This window comes from Cryptomeria japonica, chromosome 9, assembly GCF_030272615.1.
Source record: "Cryptomeria japonica chromosome 9, Sugi_1.0, whole genome shotgun sequence".
NCBI lineage: Eukaryota > Viridiplantae > Streptophyta > Pinopsida > Cupressales > Cupressaceae > Cryptomeria > Cryptomeria japonica.
Window position 1 is genome coordinate 578,888,409 of NC_081413.1, and position 23,798 is coordinate 578,912,206.

Consider the following 23,798-nt stretch of genomic DNA (forward strand, 5'->3'; position numbering starts at 1 on the left):
AATGTTGAGCAATATCTCTTGATACTCAACATTTCCAAGCTTGGTGTGATGCTAGTGGAGATGAGATGAAGGTAGAAGATATTCCCAAATTGTACCCTTCTTGGGGATCAAGCCTTCATCTTGAAGCTTTTATCACTGATCACTTCCTTGCTATACTGGCAATGACTTATTGGATTTCCGGAGGAAATTCAAGATACTGTAAAAAATCTCTCCTTAAGTGTTTGGTCTTCCTTTTACAATGTTATCCTCCTTTGCCGTATAGTGCCTTTATTACCATCTTTTATTATCTTCCATGTTATCTTGAACTGCTGATCATCTTGTTATTATTGCTTCGTTGAAATGTAACTCTTGATGTTGATCTTTTGACACCGCACCCCTAGGACTTGATGCTTACTGAATTGATATCCCTTGATGAAGTCCATTTGCTCTTGAATTTTGACCTCACATGCTTATGCTTCCTTTGTATTCACTGCAATCATACCTGCGAGAGAAGAAAACAGAATTTAATCTCTAAAGATTGTGGAATGAAAGGCATTCAAAATTACATATTTAAATCATGAGGTTAACTTCTCAAGATCCTCCTAAAATCTGGAAATGATCACTTAAGGACTAAAAATGCATGATGTTGGTTATGTTTGCTGCAATTCACATCCTCCGGCCTGAGTTTACTGTCTCTTTTAGGTCTGATCACTTACACTTCACCTCTGATTTTACTGTGCTATCGTCCTCCAAGACCTGATTGCTGATCTCCCTTGATTCTTGATGAATGTTGATGAAATTTGCTTCTAAAGTCTGATTTTAGTTCACTGCAAATCTGATTTGAACATTGGTGAATAGTCAACCTGATTTGCATCAAATTAGGCTTTTGTCCACTCTGTTAAATGTTTGATCCATAGATTTGATCTCGGCTCCTGAGAAAGTCCAGATCTCTGCTCTGTATATTTGCTCAGATCTGCCCTCTAAAATTCCGTCTAAGTTTGCTCCTTAATCAGCTATGGATCAAACTTGTAAATTGATATTTGAAATGAAGGTTTAATTCTCTTCTTAAATGATTTAAATGACCAAATTAATCCTTCCTTATTTGGGCCGACCTAGGCAATGCTTTTTTACTTTTATTAATTTTTTTATTAATTTTCAACATTCAAACTTTCATGCTCAGGAAGGAAAGCCGACTTAACTCTTTCTATTATTTTATTATTTTAGTTTTCAACGGCTTTGTTTAAAATAGAATGCTTTTGTTTTTGGAAGTCGATCATTTCATTATTGGTGCCACCTCATCCTTATGTTACATTATTCCTTGTTCCCCTTTGTAATTGATTCCAAGGGTCAAAATGTCAAAGGTCTCATTTTTTAAATGAAATAATTCTTCTTATAAGTGGGCCCTTCCTTCATCCTAGCTGGCGCCAACTTTATTTCCTCATGCCTGTCGAGAATTTTGAGAGGGAGGGGGATATGATGTGCCGTGGTGGAGAAAGAATGAAGGATGCGGGTAGAATAAAGTGCCGCGTGGAATAGGGTGAGAGGGATGTAGAGTAAGGAAGGTGCCGCATGGAAGAGAGTGTGGGGGATGTGGAAGCAAGCATGTGCCGCCAGGGAAGAGGTGTGAGGGATGTGAGGTGAGGATGTGGCAGGGGAAAGGGGGTGGTAAAGGATATGGTGAAAGATGTCGGGGTGAGAAGGGATCTAGTGATATGGAGAAAGAAGGTGCCGCTGTGGAGAGATAGAGAAGGATGTGGGTGCCGAGAGAGATAAGGGGGTGGTAAAGGATGGGATGGGAGTTAGGTAGATGAAGTAAGGGGGGTTTAGGATATAAGTTGTGGGTTAGGATAGGATGGAAGTTGGGAGGTGGGAAAGTGAAGGAAGGGAGATAAAAGGATGTGAAAAATGGGATGGGGGTTAGGTAGGTGAAGTAAGGGTAAAGGGGTATGAGGTGAAAGTTTAGGATAGGATGTAGGAAATGAAAGGGTAGTGGTAGGTAAAGGATTAGGATGGGATTCAGGAAAGTGGGTTAGAAGATATGGTAAATGGAAGTTGGGAGGTATAAGGGTAGTGGAAGCTAGAATTAGGGAAGCAAAGGGGTACGGGAAGTGAGGTGTACATTATAGGATGGAGGCGATGAAGAATGTGGAAGGTAAGGGGGGGCGGAGGGAGGGGGGTACGGGGGGTAAAGGATGTGAGGTAAGGATGGAAGGGAAGAAGGGATGAAGGGTGGAGGGAGGGGGGTACGGGGGGTAAAGGATGTGAGGTAAGGATGGAAGGGAAGAAGGGATGAAGGGTGAAGAAGGATGGAAGGTGATAAGGATGAAAGGTTGGAGAAAGTTGGAGGGAGGATGGATGGAAGAAGGAAGGTGCAGGGATTAAGGATAAAGGGCTAGGTGGAAAGCTAAGGTGGGATGGCTGGAATGATGGAAGGGAGGGAGAAGGGAGGAGAGAGAGGTATGAAGGATGCCGTGGCTAGGGAAGGTGGGAAGGATGAAATGATGAAAAGAAGAATGAAAGGGAGTCAAAGATGGAGGATGGAGGAAGGGAAGATGGAAAGATGTGATGAAGGGAAGGATGGAAGATGGAGGGATGGAAGGAAGGAAAGTCGGACTCCCTTTCGTGAAGCAAATGATATTCCAAGTTTCACACTTTCACACATCCCTCACCTATCAGTTATCATTATCTATTGAAATACAGATTTGCTTGAGGATTATTCAATCACCCCGAACCTTCATCATGGAATTCATGCTTGGACACAACTTGGAAATTGCATTGCATCCTCTCTCAAGTAAGAGGTTAAAAGCTCCAAAACTACTGCTAAGCTAGGCAACTAAACTAAAACAACTACTCCACAAAGCAAAAAAGTAGGGGTCCCCATCTGCAATGGGGCGATGTGGGGAAAACCTCACAACATGACCTTTTCATTTGTAAAGAGTATTAGAGGAATAGTTAGCAGGTTGTAATAGTGACAGTAGGAGATTAGAAATTGATGCCAAGACTTTTGAAATTAATACCTAAGTTTCATTGAAGCTATGGAGGATCTTTATGTGGAGTTTCTACATTTTTGCATGGTTTCTACTTCTCAGTTAAAGTTCATTGATTTTGATGGAAAATGTGAAGATATGTGATGAATTCCTTGGTTCATAGTTCATACAATTTATAGTTTGTTGATTGTAAATTGTAGTGCATGGTTAACCTGAACTTTATTTTGACAATAGTTGGGTTGTGGATGTTCATTTGGATTGCGCCAACATTGGGTATTTGGATGGATATTTGCAATATGAAAATATTTCACTACCTTAAAAGATTGCACTCTTTCTATGGTGTTGTGAGCTATCTTTGGTTAAGTGGAAAGTAGTTCCATAAGGAATTTGTCTATCTAAAGCACTATCCATTATCATCATTGTTCATAGTTTTTAGATTAAATTCTCTAACCTTTCCCTTTTGTCTTTTATTTGAAGTTCAAGTCAGTTTAATATTCAAGTTATAGTTGCTTTGTAGAACAATCGTGTAAGACCCTATGTGAGAACAGCAAATCACATCATTCAATGAGTTTATCCATTGCAAAGTCGCATTGTAAACCTTGGGGTTACCTTATTTGATCACATTGTTTAGCATTTGAGGTTTCCTTGTTCAAGAGAGGATAGAATGCTTAGTATTTCATTCTGTTCTAGAGAGTGTCACAAAACACACATCAACAAGATGGAGGTATGTTTTTGAGGGCAGCAACACATTCCTGGTCAATAATTGGGAGCTCAAAAGTGATTGGTTCCACACGGTTCTCTACTTCCTTGCCAGCCATTGTATAAAGTGTGTCTTCGGTTGTTGTGGATGCTTCTAGTGATTATGATTCCTCAAAGGATGCTAAATCTTTTGTTGTCTCAAAGATACATTCTTGACTCTTAACAGATGGAAAGAATCTTCCCAAAACATCCCTCCGTTGCTGCATACAATGAAAGCTTTGAGCTGGGCTGTCTTCTTGCACTTGTTAGTAAATAGTTGAAGTTAATCTCAAAGTCTACTATTCCTAATGCCAAAAAACCAAACACATCTAATCTAATGAAAGCAAATAACATATGAAGAAACCTAAACTTAGAGGTCCTAAACCTTAGCACCACCCCTGGCAAAGGGGACAAAAATGGCTGACTCCTACTAAGTGCAATAGATTTTTGCAGACAACTCAATGTATACAGCTCAACAAAACAACGAATTGCTTATCAAGTAACCTATTGTCTTAGAAAGGTCCGTTTAGTTATCGACTAAGGATGTGTCTTCTTGGATGATGATGGCACTATATGTGCAACTAAGGACTCCTTAGGTTATCTATCAATGGCATATAGGAAACTAACTAAATTCAACAATTGAAGCAATACATAAACAATGGTGGAAACAAACCTATCTAATCAAGAGTGGTTGTGGGTTACCAGTGACCTAGCACTTGCTATGGGTGATTTAAAACTATAACTATACTGCAGCTTGAAACTTACAATCCTATTCTATTGGTACCATTAACATATTATATTAATTCAACTCAAGAAGAACAACATAACATTTTAATCTATCAAAGTAATTAACAAATTAACTAACATTAATATTATCAATCTAAACTACTACGAGGATTACAATACCTCAAGTGGCCCTTGCTTGAGTGTTGTAACCTCTGATCACAAAGCTTGGTCTAACTCAAGATATCATCAAAATTCCACCTTTATTCAATATTCAAAATAAGTACATAACTGATAGCAACAATCTTCACTAGATTGATAAGAAAATCTGACAGAATCCAGCAACTACAATATGACTGATGCATTCTCAGTTACCTTAGACTTTGAAAAGATTTGGGCTTTATACACAATCCCAAGACTGGGTTAATTAAGACTAAAACAAACCTATTACCATCTATCAATCCTCCATGAAAATGAGGACAACTTATTCTCATATGTAACTGAAAATAGTAATCTAACTAACAGGAGTCACAATTCTAATTGGACTCTTGTTACAATTGAAAAACAACAAAGATAGGAAATGTGCAAGACAAATAAATGCCATTATGAACCATGTCTCATTATATTGCAAGCTCCTCCATGTTCTTCGAATGCATTTATTCTTCAATGACAACATCAACATAAAGAACATCCAACCATTCCCTTCCTTGATAGTTGCGTTCCAATTGGCACCTCCTTAGCTGCTATCTTGTGAGTTGTAGGGGACATCATGCTACGGGTGTTTTGCTTTGGCTGTGGGTTAGCAATCAGACTTACTGCTGCAAGTTAGTATCTCACATGTCCTTTCTTTGAATGTTGACCAATGAATGGTGAGGTTAGGTACATCGAACTTAGTGCCTCCACATGTGGTAGTTATCCTCTCCGTTGGATGAGTCAAGTTCATTGAATCTGGACTCCTTGACTTGAATGATATGATTGGGCTGGTGATGACTTAATGCCACCTCAGCTTACTCTTTGTAACTCATCACAAGTGTTTACTCTTTCATGATGTTGATTTTGATCTTGCGATGATGAATCTTCATTCTTGCCTTGCAATTTTGGTGAGTGTTGGAGTGTTCATCATGTGGAGCAATCCGCTTCCTTGCATTGCTTGATCTCTTCTATTATGAAGTCTTCTTTCTTGCATTGCTGAAGCATTGTGGAGAGCTTTCTTTCCTTGTTGCAATGTTCCTTGAGATGTGATAGCCTTGATCTTCTCTTAGAACGCCTCCTCTTCATGATTGAGTCCTTCATTTACCTTTGCCTGACCTGAATTACTTGTTTCCTGACCTCTTCAAGCTGTTGGGATGTCTTTTTCCATCACATCCAATCATTCTTTGCATGACTTAATCTCCCTTTCAGGTTTTCATATTGTTGGTGGAATGCTAAAATTGTGATGTTCCACACCTTGATTCACCCATCAATATGTCAATCTCTTCCCTCATGCTGATGAGTTCTTCATCATCTTTCCATTCTTTGCATAGCTTGGACTTTGATCTTGATCTTCTTATAGTCTCCTCCATCTTGCATCTTGGATGTTGATGAAGTATGAATGAATCCTGTGTATCCTAAAAGACAACGAAAATTTTAAAACCACCTTCAGTCTGGAAACAACATTGAAAAATCAGAAAATGCACTTTGCTATGCTTGCTTAGTTCTAATTTCAAAGAATGAAATCTGTTCTGCCCAAGTTCACATCATTTCTGCTCATGAAAATGGTAAAAATGCCCCAAAAGTCGCTGTTGCTTAAGTCAAGGATATGCTCAAGTCATGGATTGATCCTCGTCGTTCACTTTCAACCTCAAAATTTCTTCATTCAATTCACCTTGAATTTCCAATCTTGTCTTTAAAATTTTGAATTTCCCTCTTTAGGGAAGGTCTACCTATACCTATCCTCCCAGCTTGAGTGGGTTTTAGAGGGTCTTAGGGACAAAGTTAGGCAGGTTTTGGATGTCCATAAGTACAAGGTTTGAGCATTGATTCCAAGTTCCTCCTGAGTCGGCCTTATTTACATTTAACTTTTCTCCTCCTTACCAAGTCGGTTGGGTAAAATTAAAGTATGGTTTGGACACATAAATCTATATCAAGACCTTCCTTTCCCAAACACAATTTCACACTTGCACCCTATTTACCTCTACTCTGCATACAAATTTAGGTCTGATTTTTGTCTTGATTTTGCAAGGCGCATATGATACATATGGAGGGACAAAATCCAAGGTGCCCTTTTGGTGTGTGCAAGGGCTAAAATGCAAGATCTAAGGCAGGTTTTAGGCACATGCAAGAACAAATGAAGGGCACCATTTTGATATGTTCAAGGACAAAAAATGCAAGGCACAATTTAGATGCTGCAAATGACAAATCCATGTTGAACGCATTTGGGGAGTGGTCTTGGACAAGCTTGGGCGGGATTAAGATAGTGCTAAGGACAAAAACAAGTGCAAGGTGCAAATTAGGAGGGATAAGGGACCAAAGGTGAACAAGTTTCCAAACCTCACAAGGATTGAGTAGAGGCAATATTTCAAAGAATGCAAGGACCTCAAGTCATGGACGGTGTTCGAAGGTTGCCATAGACAAATACTAGGTGCAATGAAGTTAATCCTAAGGACAATATGTAAGGCGCATCCTTATGATCTCCAAGGATTAGGAAAGGTCTAGGTGTATTTGAGAACTTCCTAGAGTCAAAATGCAATATGTGCATGCATCCAAGGATTATCAATGAATCAATGAAATGATATGATGGGCGCAATTAACAAGAGTCCTAGGACACATTTAAGGGCACGAATAAAGGGGGGCCTGTTGTGACGTTTTCACACATCGCCCCATTGCAAATGGGGACCCATGTTTTTTTTGCTTTTTAGGGTTTGTTTTTTTGGTCTTTTAGGGTTTTGTTAGTTAGCCTTTGCATTTTGAGTGCTGTCGGGGAGATCAATAGAATAGCAAGTCCTGATCCTGAAATTTGGCTAAGTCTGGAATGTCCTGATCCTGAAATTTGACTAAGTCTGGAAACTGAAAAACCTCAAAAAACTAGATTTTGCAATATAACTCATGGAGGTCTGAAACCACTCTCAAACATCCTGAAAGTATATATGGAATATAACTTAAAGTATCACTTATACTTAAATGTTATATTCCATAAAAGTTATCCTGATAGAGAGTTCAAAAAGTCAAGTTTCGCTCCTGTCCTTCACTGAGGATCCAGAGCGAATTTCGCTCCTGTCCCTCCCAGGAGGACCAAGGCGAAGCGCTCCTGTCCCTCACCAAGGGACCAGGGCGATAATACTTATTTGAGCCATTCCTGACCTTGTTTGGACGAATTGAGACATCAAAGGCATGGTGAAGGGCAAAATGAGCATGATGGAGCATCCAAACTTGATCAAACGCAATGAAATGATGAAGTTTTTGCCTAGAAGGTCAAATTCGCTCCTGTCCCTCACTGAGGGACCAGAGCGATTTTATTCATATGCACATTTTTAGACCTTGTTTGGACATTAACTTTTATTCATAGCATGAAGCAGGATGATATCTTCCCTAGCAAAGACATTTCATGGTGAAAAGTGAAGTATTTAGGCCTGGAGGACAAAAATCGCTCCTGTCCCTCACTGAAGGACCGGAGCTTGAAATCCAAAATTGCCTTGTCCTTGAAAGATTTGAACGATTTCGCGAATTGAGAAGATCAAAGGAGATACATTTTATCAGTTGAATATAACTTGAAAGCGCAATCATGAGGAAAATTGACCCTAGAAGCAAAATCGCTCCTGTCCCTCTGCCAGGGACCAGGGCGAATTTAAGTGATAGCTCCCGTCCCTCTCCCAGGGACCAGAGCAAAATTCCTCATGAGGCATGTTTTGGGCAAAAAGCAAGCAATTTTTGAGTTTGAAGCAAGAAAGGAGGATGAAATGAACCCGTTGAAGACAAATTGAAGATTACAAGACATCAATAGGAGACTCAAATTGGCCTAGGCGCTCCTGTCCCTCAGTCAGGGACCAGAGCAATTTTTGCCTTAGGTCGATTTCTCGCCAAGTTTGAACAAACTCCCGACCAAGGATGAATGAAAGGGGACACAACGAGTCTATTGAAGATAATTTTTGAAGTTAGCAAAGTGTGATGGAGCCTACAAGTCCAAATTCGCTCCTGTCCCTCAGTAAGGGACCAGGGCGATATTCATTTTATTAGCCAGTTCATTCAAAAATCACGCCAATTCAAGGACGTACAAGGTTGCACAAGGTCGAAGATATCATTTGGAAGGCAACGAACAAGAAGCAAAGGTTGAAAGATAGCAAATGTTGGCTAGAGCATAAAATTCGCTCCTGTCCCTCACCAAGGGACCAGGGCGAAAACCATTTAAACATCGAATATGCCTTGTTAACGACAAGTAGAATGTGCATGAAGCGAAGGGATAACGTCATTGCTTGCCATATAATGAAGATTGGTGATTGAAGAAGCAAGATCAAGGAGAAAACACCAAGATCGCTCTTGTCCCTCACCAAGGGACCAGGGCGATATCAACCTCAGGAGGCACTCATCCACAAAATCAAATCAATCAAGCTCGAGGTTCTTAGCGAAAATGCCAGTTTCAACGTAAAGATGGAGATTTTGAACGTCAAAGGCGAAAATCAAAGGCTAAAATGGAAGTTCGCTCCTGTCCCTCAGTCAGGGACCAGGGCGATAATGGTTTGTATCTTTCCACCATCTCCAAGTTTTGGCATTAAAACATTTTTTTTGAATTTTATTAAATGCTAGAAAAATCGATAAATTGGAATATTCAATTGATAGCATTTAAAAATTAACGCATGAGCATTTAATTGATTAATTTTGCCTATTTAAAAAAAAATGAATTAATTAAAAACGATGGCATTTAATTAATTAATTATTATTTTAAATGAAAACTTGGAGCGCTTGGATTTACTTGTTTTATTCTTACAAAGTCGGCCTTTGGTTTTATTTTAAAATTGCTTTTAATTACCTTATTTTGCAAAAGTCGGCCTAAGGTAATGCATGGGGTAAGCGCCTATAAAGGGAAGGTGATATTTTCATTTTCAAATCATCATTTCACCTTCATTCATATGCGATTTGGAGAAGACAAAGAGAGGTGCGATTTGTATTTACAAGGAGTGAATTTCATAAAGGAGAAGTGCGAATTTAGCAAAGGGAGTGCGAACTTGAAGTTAAAGTGGGGCGAACTTGCCAAAGACTACATTGAAGACCCCCCCCCCAAAGGTGGCGAATTACTAAAGAGGACGTTCATTTGAAGAGGGATCACGTGGGAAGCTTCGAATTAAGTTTTGCCTAGGCGATTTTCTTCATTTTTGCATTTTAGAGTTAAGCTCTCAAGTGAGGTATGGCGATGTGATCCCTTGTTTTGAATTTTGAATTTTGATCGTCATTGCTTCAAATTTTGAATTTTGAAATTTTGAATTCCAGTAGCTCAATCGTTTTTAGGAAATGATAACTCAAGGACTTATCATGAAGTTTCCTAAATTTAATCTCTAATCTAGTTATTCATTGCAAAATCATGTTACTAATTTTGAAATGTTGTGTAGGCATCAAATGGAGATTTCATCAAGGAAAATCAAGCCGGATCAAGGACAGTCTGCTCCGGGACGGTCAAGCAAGGACAAGGGCGACCTCCTCCAGCCTAGCATCGACAAGGACGGCCTTCTTTGGACTAACGTCATCAAGGGCGACTTCTCCAATCCAGTATTACAAGGCGAGGTACATCATCGTCCTGCACATCAAGGACACAAGAAGTTAGAACAAGGGTTCGTTGAAGAAGCAGATAGTTCCAGATGAATTAATTAAAGCTAGTTTCTCAACAACACCAAGTTGAATATTTACCAAGTTACAAGTGTCAGACGAGGTGGCATCCTAGTCATCACTTCTCCAGTCAGTGTGGTCCACCTCAGCATTTCCAAATTCAATGTACCTAACTTATGGAAGGTGGCACAAACTCCGATGTACCTACCCCAGCTATCCATTGGTGGAATTTTCTAGAAAGGACATGTGTCCAAGCAATACAATTTTATCATTGGTCAAGCATTAAATGTTATGTAATGGTTGTAACAAACCCTAATTAGGGTTTTCATTGTTGAATCTTGGCCATTGATCTCGAATTGATCTAAGTCATCGAATTGTATTGATGGCACTATATAAGCCCTGGCATTTCATTTTGTAAAGGTAATTAGCAATAGTTAGAATAGTTAGGAATAGTTGGAAGCAGTTAGAAGATAGAGAGAGAATAGCAATTAGAGTAGAGTAGAGAGAGAAGGCAAAGATTGTTGCCAAGATGTTGTTGTAAAAGACTTGTAACTTCATTGAAGAAATGGTGAAATTTATGGGTCGATTCGACAATTTGCATGGTCTTTATACTTCTCATGTTTGATTTTATGATTAGATGAGTGGAAGAAATGTGCTTGATTGATGGTGAAATTCGTATATCCATACTACTAGCAGTTTGTTGATTGCAGACTTGCCTTGCGTAGTCAACTGGAATCATTCAGCTTAAGCTTAACTTCAATTGTCGCTTCTTCATCGATATGCATCAACCTGATAGTGTCTATGCCTGCAGTGATGATTTGAACATCATAAAGCTTTCCTTCGAAGATCGCACTAACCTTGTGGAGATGTTCCTATGATGTCAAAACAAGACTTAGTTAGAATTTCATCAAAGATCATTCATTGCTCTTACATTCTTAGTGTTAGGATTAGATCCTCTCCTCGCCCTCGTCTTTTTTCCTTTTTTCAAATCTAAGCTAGTGAAAATCCTGTGTTCCAACAATATTCAAAGCAAATTAGAAGTTCAGGCATCAAATGTAAGTCCCCTTGTGATTCCAGCAAATCACATCATACCACAAAGAGCTTATCCACACGTAGAGACCCTACATACAAGAACCTTGAAGTCATCCTAATTGATCCTTTTTCGCGATATCTTCAGCAATCAGAGGCTTTACTCAAGAGAGGATAAGGTACCTTTAGGTATTTTATTCTGTGTTTGATAGTGTAAAAAATACACATCAACAGGGCCAAGGACTAGGGACAAAATAACGTAAGTTGTGTACAAGTCCTCACCTAACAAGGACAAAACCTAGGAGCTAACTAGATATGTCGAAGGACAAACAAGCAAAGGAAAATTCCCCAAATGTGCCAAGGATAAAATCAAATGACTTTAGTATTTCATAATTGATCCTTAGGCATTGAGCTCCCAATTTTGAATCTCCACACCTTAGACATGGATTTTGAAAGTTTTTCTTTTTCCTTGATCCTATTAAGGTCGTAAAATCCGACCTTGACAAGGAATTCCTCATCTAAGTGCCACATCCTAGTATTGACATCTTTACAACATTGCTCGATTTCACAACTTCAATTACCTTGACAACTTCCTTGGCAACTTTGACATGATTTTGCAACTTTAGCAACTTGACTTCAAACTCAATCCCAACACTTTACCATGGGTTCTAGACATGAAACATGTCTCCCTGACTCAATTGTACACCAAGGACAAGAGATTGCACCCTCAACACTTACGCCATCCCGAACTAACTAAACATATCCTTCTCATAAGCAAAGGTTAAAACTACAAAATTAATGCCAAGCTAAAACAAAACACAAAAAACACCTAAGCTAACAAGCAAAAATAGGGGTCCCCATTTGCAATGGGGCAATGTGTGAAAACATCACAATAGAAAGCAAGTTTCTTCATTTATGAGCTTTGTTTGAGATGTGGAAGGCTAGTTCTTCAATGGGATATGTAGTCCTTCCTTTGTACTTTAGGGCGTCTTTCTACTTCTTCATGGGTATTGTTGATGTGTTTTTCATGCACGTGCGAACATAGAATAAAATACCCAAAAGTATCTTATCCTCTCTTGAACAAAGTTACTCAAATGTTGAAGATTAGCTTAAGGATCACTTGAGACAACTCCAAGGTTCTGGTATGTCAGGTCTTGATGTGTGGATAAGAACGAGTGGTCGTTGTGATTACTGTTTCATCAAGGGACCTTACGTATGAGAAGACTTTTTGAAGTGCTTTACGGATGATATGCAATGAAGTTATTTCCTATTACTACTAGATTTTTATCAAAAAATTGCAAAGGATGAGGGTTGAGAGATACTAAGCTATCCTAGGAATGGATGGATGAAGGATGATTTAAGTGAAACTCTACTAGTCTTAGTATTTCCATACAATAACAACTCAACTAAAACTAGTGCAATCTTCTAAGGACATTTGAAGATTTTCAAATCGCTACTAAGCATAGACACCATCACTTGAATGCATATCCATGATTAAGCAACAATTGAACTTAAGCACTTTCAATAATTCCAGTTGACCACACTAGGCACACTTACAATCAGCAAGAGGCTAGTGGTATGGATTAGGAGCTTCACAATAAATCAAGTACAACATTTCATCATTCAATCTAAATACTTAAACCAATATCAAAGATTGACTTGAGAGGATGAAAAACCATGCAAGAAGCTTCAAGGATTTAATAAAAACACCATAACTTCAATGTTTTATTAATCCAATAGAAAAGTAACAACAATTCTTCAAGTCCTTCTCTTATCTCTCTTGAACTCTAACATCTATCTTTTATAGCTAATGTTTGTTGTCTAATGTCTAATATCTAATCTATTAGAAATGAAATGAGTGGAGTTTATATATCACTCCCAAATACAATGAAGGGCCAAGATCAAATGAAGATCAAGGGCCAAGATTCTGCCACCTAAACCCTAATTAGGGTTTGATACAAATGAAACCCTATCTAGATAAGCATTATCATGAAATCAACCAATGAGAAAATAATATGAGCTGGCACTGATTTCGAGGAAGCATCTTCCAATGAGAAAATGAATTGTCAAGTAGGATCATAATGAACTGTCTTCTAGAATCGTGTTTCCTTTCTCCCTTTCCTTTTTGGCATATTCTATGAAATCTAGTCATCATACCCTCTATCTCAGTCATCAAAACTTCTGGTAAAGTCTTCAACTATTCTTCCATGAGCATGACTTCCTCGAAGGCCTTGACAATAGCATTTTCCCATTCAGGTTCAAGCTCTTGGGTTTTGTTGGCTAATACAACGAGTGCGAACATATCATCCAATTGCCTTTTGGTGATCATTCCATCAGTTCCATGAAAGATAACTTTTATTCTTTCCTCCAATTTTTTGGTTTCTATAATCATTCCAGGATCAATCTTCTTCTCCATTATTATTTGTGCTACTTCCACTATCTTATCATGAATAAGATGCATATCATCTTGAACTTGACTGCACCAGTTTCCAATATCTTCAAAAATGATCTTCTTTGTGCGAAGTAGACTACTCCAATGTAGAAAGCTGGGTGTAGATCCTTCCCTTCTTATTTTCTCTCTTGCTAAGACTTTCGTGTGTGTTTTCCTTATTACTTGCAATACTGGGATGATAACATCTCTGGTATGAGCAAATGCTTCAAAGGCTTCTATGAGGACATGAGTCCTTCCAAGGACTTTTATGACGATACCAAGTGTCTTCATTATACCTTTCATAAACTTGCTAACTTTGGTATAAGAGTCTTCGATCCATGTGTCCATCAGTTGTGCTGAATTCCTCATCTTCTCCATATGATCAACTGATTCCGAAGGAAGCAAAGATGGTGGTGTAGCTGCTAGATTATGTTGTCTCGATGGTTCTTGGAATTGTTGGAAGTAGTTTCTCCACGCACTTATCTCTTTTTCTAACCTTTTATTCTTCTCTAGTTCCATTCTAAGCATATCATTAACTGTCTTTAATGAATCATTCACATCACCTATGGCTTGCTCAGAGGTGAGTGGGCCCAAATCAATAGTCTCCATATCATATTTATCTGCTGTGATTTCATCTTCATACGTGTCAACCATTGGAATAGCTATTTGTAACTTCCGAAAGCCTAAATCATCTCTGATCACCTTAGACATCTTCGTAGCTTTCTTTTTCTTGGTGACCTTTTGAGTCCAACTTAGAAGGCTCTCTAAGTCATATATTGATTATTCATCAACTACTATCACTTCTTTGGCTAGCCTTTCCTTGAGCCATTCAAGAATAGATGATCTCCCTTCTTCAACTTGTGTTTCTTCAAGCATTTGCTCATCTCTAGGTGGGGAAGTGGTCTCATCACTGTCTTCATCTTCATCTTCATCAATCTCTTGAATGCAAAGTTGCATGCACACGGATATAGTATCCGATACAGATACGGCTATTTTTTAAGACCCCCAATATAGATATGGTTGGATACGTCATTCATAAAAAACACATACACATATTTAACACAATTTTCTAAGTTATTCGAGGAGATTTTCATTAACTCAAAAGCAATATAGACACATAATTGCTACATAAATAATGATAAGTTGATTTAACATTTTACAATATGCAAAAATAGAAGAGTTGCATTGGAAGAGAACCCAAAAATGGGTCACTGAAATAGAAAAACATTTCATTTGTCTTTCTCATTTGGTGTAGACATTGTTAATACCATTTTTTTTTAAATGCATGAATGAAATTTTTTAAAATTTAATTTAGGAAGATTTACGTCAATTTTTAAAAAAAATCAAATCACATTAGTATTTAGCATGGTTGGAAATAAAGGATTTTTGGGCATGCGTGGGTAAAATATTCGACGTGTATCTAGGCTGTATCGGATACATATCCATTTCGGAAACGGGAACGGATACGGGGAAACACGTGCCCAGGGAGGGACAAAGGAGTTTCCGGCAACTCTACTTGAACTTGAGGAGTGAGATCCTTTTGTTCTTGCGATAACTTTTCTTTGCTTTTATCATTCAGAATTGTAGATTCTATTGATTCATTTACTCCTTGATTCAATTATTTATCTATCCTTTGTTCTTCATGCCTTTCATCCTGATTTAACTCTTCTTCACGCCTTGGAGGAAGTGCTGGAAGGATGACTAGAATTCGATTTATGTTTCTTCCTTGATGACTCCTTTTCTCCGCGATTATCTTTTCTCTTTGAACCTCTTGAGTGAGATGATTGGGAAGCACTTCCGCTCGCACTTGCTTCATCTTCATTGTCTTTCCTTGCTTCTGAGTGGAATGTCATTGTTATATTCTGCTCTTTCAATTTCTGATGTTGGATGTCTATCCATATGCGAGTGTACTCCAAGACTTGTTTCATCAACTCTTTCAAATCTACGACCTTCATTTTCACCCAATTGATCTGGATCTCCTTGCTTTCTCTGGCATAGGAGGATTGGAGATATTTGTCACTATCATGTGCTTGGTCAGCAACACTAAACAACTTACACTTCCGGATGAAATCAAGAGGTAGCCTAGAATACATCTTTTTCTTCGCTTCTAAATCATCTTGAACATTCATCCAATAGTCTTCTAACTGCCACTGGTGTTCATACTTCTTTCCCATAATTCCTCTTATATTGTCATGTGGATCAAAGTGATCTCTAGGAGTGAATGGCTTGAGTGAATAGAGGGCTAGCTCCCCTTCGGCATTCTCGGTTGCTTGAAGGGAAGGACACACTTCAATAGAGTCTTCAAGTGAAATAGGAAAAGAGACATTGGTTCCATGTTTGTGTCTATATGCCTTGACACATGCCACTAATTGTCTAACCACCTCAAGTAGCACTATTATGATTGTCGGGTAGTGTGGCAGGTGTAGGGAGGAGAAGGACGTCCTTGAACTCTAATATAGGTGAATTTTGGGAATTGGATGAACCATGCACCATACTCTTGAACCAATGCTTGTGCTCTTGGAGAGAGTCTTTGATGAATTCCACCTTGAAGCAACCTCGTGATGTGAACAGTGAATGTATCATTCACTTTCCTATAGTGTTGTTTAGTCGGATGATGAAGTTGTGTATAACACTCATGCACTTTTATTTCTCTCGGTCCTCTTTCGACTATGCCTCTATACACCAGCCTGAGATACTCATAATTCCTTGCAAGAGAGTATATAACATAGGAACTCATGTAGAATGTCCTAGTGCGCATTAGTCTTCTTAGCTGCACATCGATACTGTTGTTGATGAGTCTCGCCCAATTGATTGCATTCTTGCCATGCGTGACTATCTCTATGAAGAAAAACATCCAGTCCTCGAAATATGAAGCCTCAAGTGCACCAACCACATGATGAAGTAGTGTGATGAAGTCTCTGAATTCATCTTTGAAGTCCACTCTGTGTAATCTGCCAGGCATTGTGCTCTTACCACCTCTACTCTTTGATAACCAAAACTTGTCGATGATCCTTAAACAAGCTTCTGGATCATCATCATGGGCTGACTTATCTCCTTTTACACTCACGTAGATCATGTCTTTAGGCTCAAGTAGATGAAATGCTTCACTAATGGCTGTCTCTGAGAGGTAAGCAAGTAGTCTCCCATCCTTCGCCACTATTCTTCTTGAGCGAGAATCATAATGTTGAGCACATTCAACAATTAACTCATAGCATCGCACCGTAGGAGGGAAGCCAGCTGCATTCCGCTATCCATCATCTTCTTCGTCGTAGTAGTTGGTTCACTTGTGTATAACAGGCTCCGGAACTTCTTGGTGTCGAATTTCCCAAGATTGGTGTCTTCTATCCTGCTCCAGTGGGATGTGATCTTGGTTTCTAATGTACTGCTCCTCGAGTCTTCTTTGATGAGTGCTTGATGATTCACAGTTCCACTAGGTTTAGGTGCCGCCATTCTCTACCTATAAGAGATGTGTAAATTAGGAGAATGGTGAGAGATATGTAAAATATTAATCTAATGAAGCCTATTTGACCTTAAGAACGATAGTAGATAGCTTATAAAATCAATTCAAACCAATCTTAAATTCTAATGAATCTGAAACTAAATGCTAAATAAGACTGATTTATCTACACTTCCTAATGAATCAGCATCAATAATGGAGGCCTAATTCAATGAATATATCGCTATTCGACTTTAATTAGACCTGTTTCCAATTTCCTATCAGTCAAGATGCAATAGTTACCTTTGATTTTTAATAGATTAACCTTGAACCTGATCAAAAGGTGACTGATAATATGGAGGAGTTCGCTGTAACTTGGACAATTTCGCCTTGTGAAGGATGAACTCGCTACACTTTAAGATGATTTTTCCTGCTCAATGATGGAATTCAATCCTCTAGATTACTGAATATGTGCCTCGGATTCTTCTTTTGTGACTGAATTCGCTTTAGTGCTGATTGAATTCGCTTTCTTGCTGATGAAGCTCGCTAATCTGCTCCTGAAATTTGCTTATTAGAGAGAAGGATTTGTTTTGAATTGATGACTGAAATGATTGATCTTGATTCTCTCCTTATAGGCTCTTAAAGGAAAGGTTGTATCTCTCCCTAGGTAGGCCGACCTGGTTTAGTAAAAATAAAATTAAGTTTGTTTTCCCATGCTGGCCGACTTGACACAATTTGAACAAATTTGTATTTTCTTTTGGCGCCAAATTCGTGTTTGATTAGTCTTTGATAGGCATGAAAGTGCTTTCAAACATAATTCACCCTTTTCGTGAGCAAATGAAAGGCATTTCGCTCTCAACAAGGAGCACATGAAGTTCACTCCACAAGGGTTGCACTTGAAGCTCGCTTTGAATAAGGAGCACATGAAGTGACCCTCAAACTTGCCCTTCATCATCTTAAACTCAAAATTGTTCTTTTCTAAGCACATGAAGACATCAAGTCGGCTCAAGGCAAGGAGCTATAAGCAATTTCGTATCCTATCTTGGGAAAATGAGGCAAATTTTCTCTCAATTAGGAGCATCCAAAGTGAAGTTCGCTCCATGATTCATGCACGTGAAGTTCGCTCCAAATCACATGCACTTGAAGTTCACTCCAGAGGGTGTGCAATTGAAGTGAATTTCAAATCAGAACTAAACTTGTTCTCAATCACTTTACTTTGCTCCATCGACTCAAACCTTAGGTCTTTCAAACATTCATTCATGAAAACATGTCAAACTTACCTTATGGAAGGCCTAAAAGGAAATTTCGCTCCTATCAAAGAGCACATGAAGTGAAATTCGCTCCAAAGGAGCTCTTGAAGTTAATTTCAAATCAACACTCTAACTCTCCTTTGCTCTTTCTCAATTCCAACACTTCATAGCATTCTCAACATGAAGTCTTAAGAGGATTTTCGCTCTGAGTCTTTAGCACGTGAAGTAGCTTGAAAACACACTTTTGAGTTGAATCTTATTACTTCATGCCTTAGTTTATGCCTCTATATACTAAAAGACCTCAAAACTCACCTTGAATATGATTTCACCTTCAACCTAAGGCAACAAGATTGAAATTCGCTCCAAGAGAGGGGCACTTGAAGTGAATTTCGCTCTAGAAGAGGAGCACTTGAAGCATCCCTTACTAGCAATCTCTCATTCATTATTTGGTTGAACTCATGATGGGCTTCATTTCTCATGTGATCTAGACGTTACTGAAGGCTAACAAACTCACTCATCTCTCTGGCAAGAGAGATATTAGGCTAAAAGACTAGGACTTGAGCCAAAAAAAAGGGGGTCCCCATTTTGATGGGGCAATGTGTGAAATGATCACAACAGGTACCTCATCAAGTTCCATTTGTTGGGACCCATCTATTTTTGTTGGGAGGTGGGCTAGTGCTAGGGAGGGGTGATTAGGGCAAGCTTCTTCTCTTTGGTGAGATCTATTTTTTCATGGGCACCTCATTGGGCTTCATTTGTTAGAATCCATATCCTTACCCACCTAAGTTGCATTTAAAGGGGGTGTTAGTGTAAGCTTTTTATTTTCCTTATTTTGATATTATGTATTTTCCTACACATTTAGTTTAGCTTGTCTAGTTGTAGTGAGTGGGCCATAATAAGGGTAGATGGCATCTTCCATGAATGTAACTCCCACCTATTTTGGTAGTTGGGGTGATTTTTCTCATTGGTTGGTTTTGCCTTTCCCCTTTCCTATATATGTATCCACTCCTCTAGCTTGTTATCCATTCTTGTTATTGTGAGCTCTTGCAATGGTATTTTGCTTCTTGATCGTTTGCATAGTTCTTTGTGGGAACTAACCCTATTCTTCTAATTTTTATTTTTGTATCATTTACTAGAATAGTTTTATTGTTCTATATTGTGCACTAGGTTTTTGGCTAGCTTCCGTTTATTTCTGAATCTAACATCTTGAATAGTGGTCACATATATAATTCCTTGTATATCTATGTTGATTGGTTTGTAATTCTCAACAACCTTCATACATAACAATAAAAAAGAGTGAGCTTCTAGCAGTGCCCCACAGAGATTGAATGACCACAGCTTATCTTAATATCCCTAATAAGTTAGAATGAGACTTTATGAAAACTTAGGATATTGAACACATTCTCCTTTAAATGACCAACAGTTTTCCAACTGAACAGTAGGAACGTTATTCCTTACCGTATTGGTCTTCTGTAAGGTTTCACAGCATTTAAGATTGAGGAAATACCATTTCTAAATGTCTCCTTTACTTACGAAAATGCCTAAAACCTGACTCAAAAACATCTTAAGGAATGGAGGATCTATCAACACCTTTATTGAGTAATTCATGGTCCAAGTAGAATACTTCAACTCATACATCTTTTGAGCATTCAACGAAACAAATAATTTCCTGCTACATCATAACTAGAATCCAATTCACCAAGAGGTTACCACCATTCATGTTCATAAGCTAAATGGGGAATATTGAAGAGTTCAAAACTCCTCTATCAATTTCTTCAAACCTTTCCCATTATCAAATTCAAGCTTAATGATTATTAATGTCATCTAACATTTCCATGTTTATTTAGTCTGTCTTCAGGAAAATGTTGTGGTCAAGTTTATTTGATTCTATAAATGTCATCTCATATTCTGATAGGTTTCTTTGGTTTGCCTTTAGGAAAATGTAGTTGCCAAAGAATCCTTGAGGCTTTCACCAAGAATAAAAACTGAAGCATAGTGTTCTTCGTGAATTCTCTAAGTTACATTTCTCCTTTCAGGATTTCGATCATGCTTGTATATCACTCTAGAAAAGAAATAAAAACAAAGGAAACTTTCAGAAAATGCCTGGATACTAATCAAGCAGAAAAAAAAAATGAAAAAGAAAACATTTTTTAACACAATGGTGCTTTTAGCGGAAAACTTAGATTTCTCTCTAAAATCTATAAGCATTTTTTACTATCAAGCTAAGCAACCATAACATATGCAATCAATCACAAAATAATCATTTATATTTCAATTATGAAACTATAGCTTGGGTCATAATTTTATGCTGGCAATCAAAACCATTAAGCAATAAAGAAGAAGTGCATACCTTATGAAAACAATGCAACAGTCTTCCAACACACAATAAGGATTATCAAAGAAAGAAGAGAAATGCAATGGTTTCTAGCCTCAATCAGGAAGTCTAAATGAAAAAGATCAAAGATAAGTGCAATTTTATAATCCACAATCAAGAAAATCAGAGTAGGCTATCATGAGGCTGAGGATACTATTAGGTTACTAGATTCACTGTGTTGGTGAACTTCCAATAGCATCTTGTAAAACAAATTAATCTAGCCAAACTGACATCCAAAAGAAAAAAAATTTACTGAAAGGGTGTTGAAAAAACGATCTACACTCCTGCTGGTGAAGGGACAAGTAGCTTAGTGCTACAGCACCCCATGTAAGAATGGGAGGTCCTAGGTTCAATTTGTAGCTGGTCTATAGGAAATAAATGATACCATGGCCAGATTAGAATCCCCAAGCACATTAGTGTGGCTTAAGGAGGGCATTTGGGAGAATGTTCAACACTTCAAATGGAAGACTATCTCACTTCGGCAGCAACTGGGAGTTCTTTGGTTCAAGACACATAAAAGAGTTCCCAAGGTCATTCCAAATAAGAGCACAATTAGCATGTGTGATTATAAGTCATACCATAACACAAAACTGTGTCGTAGCTGAAGCCCTCAACTTTTATATGGGCATAAGAATTGCAGACTACAACAATGTGATTCCACACCAATGATCTTATGCTCATCAGTAAGCTTTTACAAGATAGACATGTTTTTGCAGTGTTTACTAATTGTTTTAAAGAGTATATTATTTCATGGTTATTAAAGAATTCTGAATTCTGATATGCATACATCTGGCAGACTGCAGTAATGTAGGTCCACACCAAAGATCTTATATCAAAAAGTTGTCTCAAGATGCTCATATATTTGTGCACTGTTCACTGTTTGTTTTAATGGATATATTATTTCACAGATATTAAAGGATTCTGACTTCTAATATATATTAATGTGTGTGCACAGAACTCCGAGATGGTATACCTATAGCTAAGGTAAGTAGATCACTTATTCCTTGCCTCCATTTGTAACCAATACATTGTACGTCCTAACTGTGAAGAATCTTGATTTTTGTAAATTTACTGCCAGTTAGCACCTTCTGGACTTGCTATTGTTCCTTGGGGAATGCAAGCAATACTGGAGTACTTCAAGCAACAGTATGGAAATCCTCCTGTAATAGCATATGAAAATGGTACTCTCTTGTGCTATTTACACTTTCTGTGTCTCCTTAATAAATGTAAAACTGCAATTTCATAACCTGAATTTGAAATGTGAATAGGATATGCTACTGCCAACAATGAATCTCTTTCACTTTTAGATGCATTGAATGATCAACCAAGGGTGGACTATCTCCATGATTATCTTGGAAGTTTGCTTTCAGCTATCAGGTATATTGCTGCAATCAACCTTCTGTACACCATTCTGTGTATGTATTTATATATTAGAAAAAAAGTAAACAAGTAATGAGAATGGTTTCTCAGAAAATTGGATTGTTATCGTGTAAGAATGGATCCAATGCTCAGGGATATTTTGTATGGAGTTTTGTTGATCTCTTTGAGTTTTTATATGGCTACGAATTTCGTTATGGCTTGTTTTTTGTGGATTTTAAAGATGAAAAATTGAAGAGATACCCAACTCTTTCTGCTCGTTGGTACACGGAATTCTTGAAAGGGAGCAAACACATTGATTTTGTGGAAGAGAAGGCATGTTCCCATACACAATAAACTAGCTATCTCCTCACAATCAGTTTGAACGTAAGAATAATAATACAAGCTGCTGTAATCTAATTTGAAACCAGAAAATCTTTAGAGATCAACAGATTAGGATTTCATTTCCAGCCAGCATATATTCATAATGGGTGATTATATTCCTAAGGCCATCGATATATGATGCATGAACTTGGTCAATGGCATATCTCATGGTTATCTTATTATGAGAAGGATATCCATTACATTAGCTTGGGTGATCCACTAGTGTCATCTTTTACGTGTAATTGAGTGTTTCTGTGATTTGTAGAGAATAAATGTGCACATAATTATGAATCTTGTGTCTTCCTCTGTATCATCGTCAACATCCTACAGATCAAGCATTTACACACTTTGGTAGATTCTATAGATCAATCTAGTCTTAAATATGTTAAAAGTCATTATCATTATTATCATTCTCCTCCTTGCATCTATCCATGGATTTCTTTTTGGGAGAGGGATATCCATGGCATTTGTTTGGGTGATTCCTTATTGTCATCTTTGGCATTTAATGGAGTTTTTGCTATTTGTGCTCTGACTCTTGTGTTTTTTCTCGCATCAATATTTTCCACTTATGGAATTACTAGCAAAAGTTTATGAGTTCAAGTGGAGAAAGCCTAATCATCTCTATGGAATAAAGAATTCTCCATCATGATTGCTATCTCATTCATACCCATCATTATTAAGTCCATGGAGACTCAAACTTAGACCTTGTGCCGTCTTAGTGTCCCTTTTGAATATCACTCTATCTTGTAGGACATATAAAGTTGCCAATTTTTTTATCATCGATGCTGAAGGCAGAATCATCAAAACAAATTTTAGTTCGCTTATTTGCCTACATACATTTATGAGGTCAATCTCCTTCAGATCTAGTAACCTTAAACTCTCTGTCCCTATTAACAACCCAGCCCATCACGCAAGAAATGATCCGATTGGAAAGATTCCAAACTTTGTTATTTTTTATTTTCCATAACTTGTTGTCTTAAGGTAGGTGTCTCTACTACTATGTCACATAAAGTCATAAGGTAGGTATCATGCAAGCAAATTAGAGCAAACTCTAGATAACACATTTTCTTCTTTTAACTTGAGTTGGCCTAATAGTGAAAACACGTGCTTTCAAGAGAGGGGTCACAAGTTCAATTCCTAAAGAGGTAGGGTAGGTACACCTCGTGCCTTCTACATAAGTGGGAGTACTAGGTAGTCTCATATGCTGTAAGCCAGTTGTAACCCAAAAACAGGTCACAACGCATCATGAACTATAAAAAGATTCATTTACTATTGACTACAAGAGATTCATCACATCATGTTCCTGCATGTAGTTGTT

General features: G+C 38.0%; 1 protein-coding gene across 8 annotated transcripts in view; it reads left to right on the forward strand.

The window, feature by feature from the left end:
- Nucleotides 1-22,685, forward strand: part of LOC131062901 (beta-glucosidase 22) — a 73,980-nt gene extending 51,295 nt beyond the window's left edge. For 7 of the 8 annotated variants that reach the window (XM_057996643.2, XM_057996650.2, XM_057996644.1 and 4 more), the window contains 4 exons: nucleotides 21,696-21,724; nucleotides 21,819-21,921; nucleotides 22,009-22,117; nucleotides 22,234-22,685. In XM_057996643.2, coding sequence (XP_057852626.1) covers nucleotides 21,696-21,724; nucleotides 21,819-21,921; nucleotides 22,009-22,117; nucleotides 22,234-22,453 — 461 coding nt within the window. In that variant the 3' untranslated portion in view covers nucleotides 22,454-22,685. The remainder of the gene's footprint in view (nucleotides 1-21,695; nucleotides 21,725-21,818; nucleotides 21,922-22,008; nucleotides 22,118-22,233) is intronic. The other variant, XM_057996646.1, reaches the window with a different exon arrangement.
- The last annotated feature ends 1,113 nt before the right edge of the window (nucleotides 22,686-23,798 follow it).